Raw genomic sequence first — 6,000 nt, forward strand, 5'->3', positions numbered from 1 at the left:
TCAGCAGTTGGTGGCGGTAAACCAGGACAAGGTAAGCCAAAATCAACTACTCTTTCCAAGTCTGTGTTCTATGGAAATCCATTTGTCTATCTAACGATAAGCATGTTCATTCAGAAGTAATCCAGTTGAACTCAACTTCCTAGTCAATATGTTTAGAATTGCAGATTTGTGTCTGTAGTTTCTTATGCACTGACACATGAGTAGAGACCAGTGGTAATTTTTAGTTCTGCTCCAGAATCTGAATCAAGGAGGAGGTGCAAGGAGAAAGAATGAATCCCACCCCATACACACACACACACACACACACACACACACACTGCAGTCCCAAGGATTGCCCTGCACAGCTGCCTTTTGCAGTAGGTGCTTCCGGTGTGGAGCACACCTGTGCAGCATGCATTTGCACTCGTGTTTAGTTTAACCCCCAGAAACAGCCAAATGGGAGTGAACATCAAGGTGGGGTATATCTACATCACAGACTTAAATTGGTTTAGGAGTCATTAGGCCAATTCAGACAATGCATTTTATGCAGCTGAGTGACTCTGGGCCAGTCACGTCTCTCTCAGCCTAACCCACTTCACAGGGTTGTTGTGAAAGAGAAACTCAAGTATGTAGTACACCGCTTTGGGCTCCTTGGAGGAAGAGCGGGATATAAAATGTAAAAATAAATAAAATAAATAAAATAAAATAAACAAAAAATGTGACACCCCCACCCCCAATGCACTTTTACCTTTTGTGTGAGAAGGATGAGCCTACTTGCTTCTGCTTAGTTTTTCAAACCTGGGCATTATATTTGGCCTCCAAGTTTATTTTGGATCCGTATTTGTTTGTTTTGTTTGTTTTTTACATTTTATATCCTGTTCTTTCTCCAAGGAGCCCAGAGCGGTGTACTACATACTTCGGTTTCTCCTCACAAAAACCCTGTGAAGTAGGTTAGGCTGAGAGCGAAGTGACTGGCCCAGAGTCTCCCAGCAAGTCTCATGGCTGACCGGGGATTTGAACTCGGGTCTCCCCAGTCCTAGTCCAGCACTCTAACCACTACACCTTATTTGCTCCTTATAGTGGTCACTACTGAAAGCTCTATTCGCACAAGAAAGGTGTTGCAAAAGGAAGCTGTATTTGCTTGCACACTGTTCCAAAATTCAGGAACAGACATTGTTGGGAACTTCAGGTGATTTTGAGGAGCTGCTCTGGGCGCTTTCCAGATTAGACCCTGCAACCTGTTCATGACATATCTCTGAAGTTTGCTTCCACACTCCTGTGTTGTGACACCGCAGTCCCTACGCTGACAGCAGGGTGCCATTCATATTTCCAACGCCTTGTTTCGAATTTAATCACTGCAATATAGTGCTATGGCGTCGTATATTTGGTGTTAAAAAGTTGCTGTTTTCGGGTTGTTTGTTTTCGCGAGACTGCCCCCCCCCAACATTGTTTATGTTTTGAATGCGATTTTTTCTGAACAGAAGCATTTTGATGCTGTTGAACGGCTAATCTGGAAAGCGCCTTGATGTCTCTGAGGAGCTGCTGTGATGTCTCTGAGGTGGGCAGACAGGGAAACAGGAGCCATGATCAACCATCCAGTTCCTCTGCTGCTCATCAAGCCAAGGGCAGGCACAGCACTGGCGCTCCATTGGTAGGTAGGCCAGAAGAGAGTTCCATCTTGGGAGACAGTCACGAGAGCACCTCTTCTGATAAATAACTCTCTTCTAGCTCGTCGGCCAAAGAAGCACCACTGCTGTGCCTGCCCGTGCCTTTGTGAGGAACGAGATCATTGTCGGCTCCTGCCTCCCTGTCTGCTACCCCGTGATCATTCCTATGCCCCAGAAATGTCATGAATGGTCCCTGTCTCCCCACAGCTCCCTCCTGACCCCCTTTAAAATTGCTTGTGGACCCCCTGAGGGATCCTGGCCCACGGTTTGAGAGCCCCTGTAATAAAGGACGAGAGTGTACATGCTTCACTGGCCCTCCTGCTGTGCCATCCAACAGATGCGTCATTATGTGGAGGGGGGGGATTCACATGCAATTTAAATACTAGCAGTATTTAAATACTAGTAGTACTGCCCCACCTATGGAATTTAAATACTAAGTGTGCCATCGAGTCGCTGTCTACTCCTGGCAACCACAGAGCCCTGTAGTTCTCTTTGGTAGAATACAGGAGGGGTTTACAATTGCCATATCCCACGCCATGTGAGATGATGCCTTTCAGCATCTTCCTATATCATTGCCGACCGATATAGGTATTTCCCATAGTCTGGGAAAAATACCAGCAGGGATTCGAACCGGCAACTTCTGGCTTGCTAATCAAGTCATTTCCGCACTGCATCATTAGGTGGCTTCGCATAGGAGGGGCGGATGAACCATGCTTGCAAGGGCAGAGCATCTGTTTGGACCATTGTAGTGATGGGATGGGATGTTGGGGGTAGCCGTGCACCAGCTTGGAGCAGAACAGCAGCCTGAAGGGAATGAGTTAAACACCCCCTCCGTGGGGCTTCTCTGCTCCCAGTACATCCCTCCAGAAGTGGGATATACCTCTTTGATAAGGGCACCTGTTAAACTTGTTTCTGTACTGTGTAATTGGGCTCTCAAAAGCTTGTTTGAAACTTTCTTAGGTAGGGCAGAGAAGTATGTCCACTGACCTCCCCCTGACTACAGCCATGATGCAGAGAAGTTATTTATCCTGTGATCACTTATATTTCCTTCCTACCCTTGATTTTTAGTGCCGTATCTCAGAGACAGCAATCTTGGGAAACTGATTTATATTCTTCTCATTTCGAAAAGTGCTCTTTATGGGGCATTTGTGATGGGCTTGATGCTAAGAAAAAAGGTAATGTACAGTGCATTTTCATATTTTCCTGAGCCCCTACAAATGGGAAAACAGCACAAGGCTGGGATAAAATCTTTCTCTTGTCCTAGTTTTTGATATGCAGGGCGTTTTTATTATTATTTCTTGTTTACACAGTCAGACAGGTGTTATTGACTGGTTTGTTTTATCCAGACCTCAGGTCCTTCCCAAGGACCTGGGATGCCAGAATTTTATTGTCAATTGTTATAGATATCGTCGCAGAATATAGGCTGTTCCAAGTAAAGCTGCTTTTTGTAATTGGCCAATTATCACTGGGATTATTTTGGTCTTCTTCTGCCACAGCCTTTCAATTTCAATTTGTAGATCTTTGTATTTGGTGATTTTTTCTATTTCTTTTTCTTCTATTCTGCTATCCCCTGGTATTGCTATGTCGATTATTTTGACTTATTTTTCTTTCTTCTCGACTACAGTTATATCTGGTGTATTGTGTGGCAGATGTTTGTCTGTCTGTAGTCAGAATTCCCATAATATTTTTACATCTTCATTTTCTTCAACTTTTTCAATTTTATGGTCCCACCAATGTTTGACTACAGGTAGCTTGTATTTTTTGCAGATGTTCCAGTGTATCATCCCTGCTACTTTGTCATGCCTTTGTTTGTAGTCAGTCTGTTTATTATTATTATTATTATTATTATTATTATTATTATTATTATTATCATCATCATCATCATTACTACTACTACTACTACTACTACTACAACACTGGGGGAGGCATTCAATAGTAGTATCTCCCCCCCGCCCAGTCCAAAGCAGTACATTCTATTCTACCATCTCATCTTCCTGTCACTTCCTGTCTCTTGTGTAGAGTCAGCCTCTTCTGCAGGTCATTAGTCCTATCTGGACATTATTTTTAAAAGGCTGTGTGCAAGAACAGCCACGCCAAAGCACTGTGAAGTCCCCCACTCCCGGTTCTTCATAGTTAGGGCAGCATTCATCTGAAGAGGCAAACACCCTAACCGTGATGATGGTGTTTCCATGGTCAGCAGGCTTGGGGGCCCAAGCATGTCAATCACGGAAATGCCTGCTGTCACAGTTATGCCACTTGGTGCCGTAAACCTGAAGAGTGCAGGTGGGGTGTGTGAGTGATATGCCAGGGTAGGACTTCTGTGGGATGACTATGTTAGAGGTTGTTGATTCCCCCCCCCCCCAAAATGATGTCCAAAATAGGACTATTGTGTTGATTAATCAAGTGTTATCCACCTATGGCAGGTTGACTTCAGTCTTGAATGATCCATCCCCCACCCCCCCACCCCCATTTATTTCTACTAAAATAAACATGGTCCACTCTGATGTGTGTGAAATTTACCAAGCAAGACTCTGAACAGTTCAGGGATGATGACTTGGATTCCTGTACTTTTCATGGTTGTGTTAAAGAGGGAATCTCAGAAACAGTGTTCTCTGTAACAGAGATGTCCAGATGTTGCTGACTACAACTTCCATTATCCCCAGCCCAAGGCCACTGCAGCTGGGGAAGATGGGAGTTGTAGTCAACAACATCTGGGGACCCCTGTTACAGGGAACACTGCTCAGAAGGTGCAGCTTTTCTCTCTGCCCCTACCATGGCATGCTGCTGAGTCTCCTTACATTTCCTGTTTTGCATGAAGGTACCAGAGTCCTGCAGTCTTCCTTTGTATTTCAAAGGGGAGATTTCCTGTGGGAAACTTGCCCTTTGGGTCTTTAATTGTTGCTTTGTTGTCTAGCAGGGACATAGGGGCCTCACTGGTGGCCATGGGACCAGCTTTTACTGGTGGCCCCCTCCCCTGTGTTGCTGTGCATGTGCGCAAGCACACCCCCTACCTATGACATCATATGCAAGGGGGCATGGCCACCAGTCACAAGACAGGTGTGTTGCCCTTTTGTTGTTTTCACTCGGCACTTTGTTCGTGCACTGTTTGGATTGGATTGGTTTCTCTGCTCTGAGTCGAGAAAGCATGCACCTTGACCCAGCCCCAACAGCATGTGCATAAAGCACTGAATGAAAGCATCAAAAGGGCAGCGTCCCCATCATGGCTATGGGTGTGGGCAGAGTGGGGGAATACGAGCGTCTGGCAAACCCCCGGAGGTGTGTGGGGAAAGTGGGGGCAGGTCACGGTGGCCTAAGGACACTCATCCCCACGTGCTCCACGGTAGCCACACATCTGACGTCTAATGCTAAGGTTAAGACAGTTAGCCCAGGACTAACAGTCTGCTCTGCTCTCTTTCCTTTCCCATGAAAGCTGAAGCATGAGAAGGCCTTTGACTGAAAACATCTCCATCACTTGAGTTGGGTGAACTTCATGAAGAAAGAAGAACGCATGCTTTGTCCCTCAAAAGTTCAGAGTAGCATTTTGGCTGTTTTGTAAAAGTAGTTGTGCTTAGTCGTTGAAGAATTCCCCTCTTTGATTCTCTTAAATGCTATATTTTAGTAAAATTGCAAAGCATCTTAGGGGGGCTTTGGTGTTTCTTTTTCATTTTAACTGTATTTTCTTAGAAGCAAGTATGTTTAGAACTGCAGCCTCACCTTATACTACTGTTGCTTTCAGTCCGAGACCACAGGATGTGTGTTTATTCAGAAGTGAGTCCCACAAGGTTCAGTGGGACTTACTCCCAGGTAAATATTCACAGGATTACAATTTTAATAATGTTGTTAACTCTTCCATTGAATTTAATGGGATGTAAAGTGTTTAATTATGACTGGATTATCCTCCATTACCTTTCTTTGATTCTCTTCCATGTCCCCCTTTAATAAAGTCACAGCACGTTTTTTTTAACTGAGTTTCTTGTGTTTCTTTTTTGAGCTGTTGAGACATAAAAGTTCATGGCACAGGTAATGTAATGTTGCAGACTAGTATTTATTATGGGGCAAATTTCTTTCGCAACAGATTTCACCAGAGTGTGCTGAAGAATATTCCTGTTACTGCGGTCTAATAGTGAAAACCATCTTTATTTTTAAAATCATTGCACTATAAGACCAAGAGTACAGGTGGCCCTCGTTATCCATGGTCCCAGCACCCAAGGTTTTGCATATCTGTAGTCGGCCCATGTACACCGAACCTCGTTATACACAGTTCTAAAAATAGTGCAAATTCGCCTATCTGTGGACACTAGTGGCCAGAAATATATTGTCATTTCCAGTCACCATTTTGCTGAACAGGGCCATT

At 44.5% G+C, this 6,000-nt stretch overlaps 1 gene segment (V, D, J or C); it reads left to right on the forward strand.

Annotated features, from left to right (window-relative positions):
* LOC128346630 (M1-specific T cell receptor beta chain-like) overlaps positions 1-5,610 on the forward strand; it is a 78,778-nt gene extending 73,168 nt beyond the window's left edge. The window contains 3 exon segments of the C gene segment in view: positions 5-31; positions 2,715-2,821; positions 5,077-5,610. Coding sequence covers positions 5-31; positions 2,715-2,821; positions 5,077-5,103 — 161 coding nt within the window.
* Positions 5,611-6,000: the final 390 nt, after the last annotated feature.

Source organism: Hemicordylus capensis, chromosome 2, assembly GCF_027244095.1.
Source record: "Hemicordylus capensis ecotype Gifberg chromosome 2, rHemCap1.1.pri, whole genome shotgun sequence".
NCBI lineage: Eukaryota > Metazoa > Chordata > Lepidosauria > Squamata > Cordylidae > Hemicordylus > Hemicordylus capensis.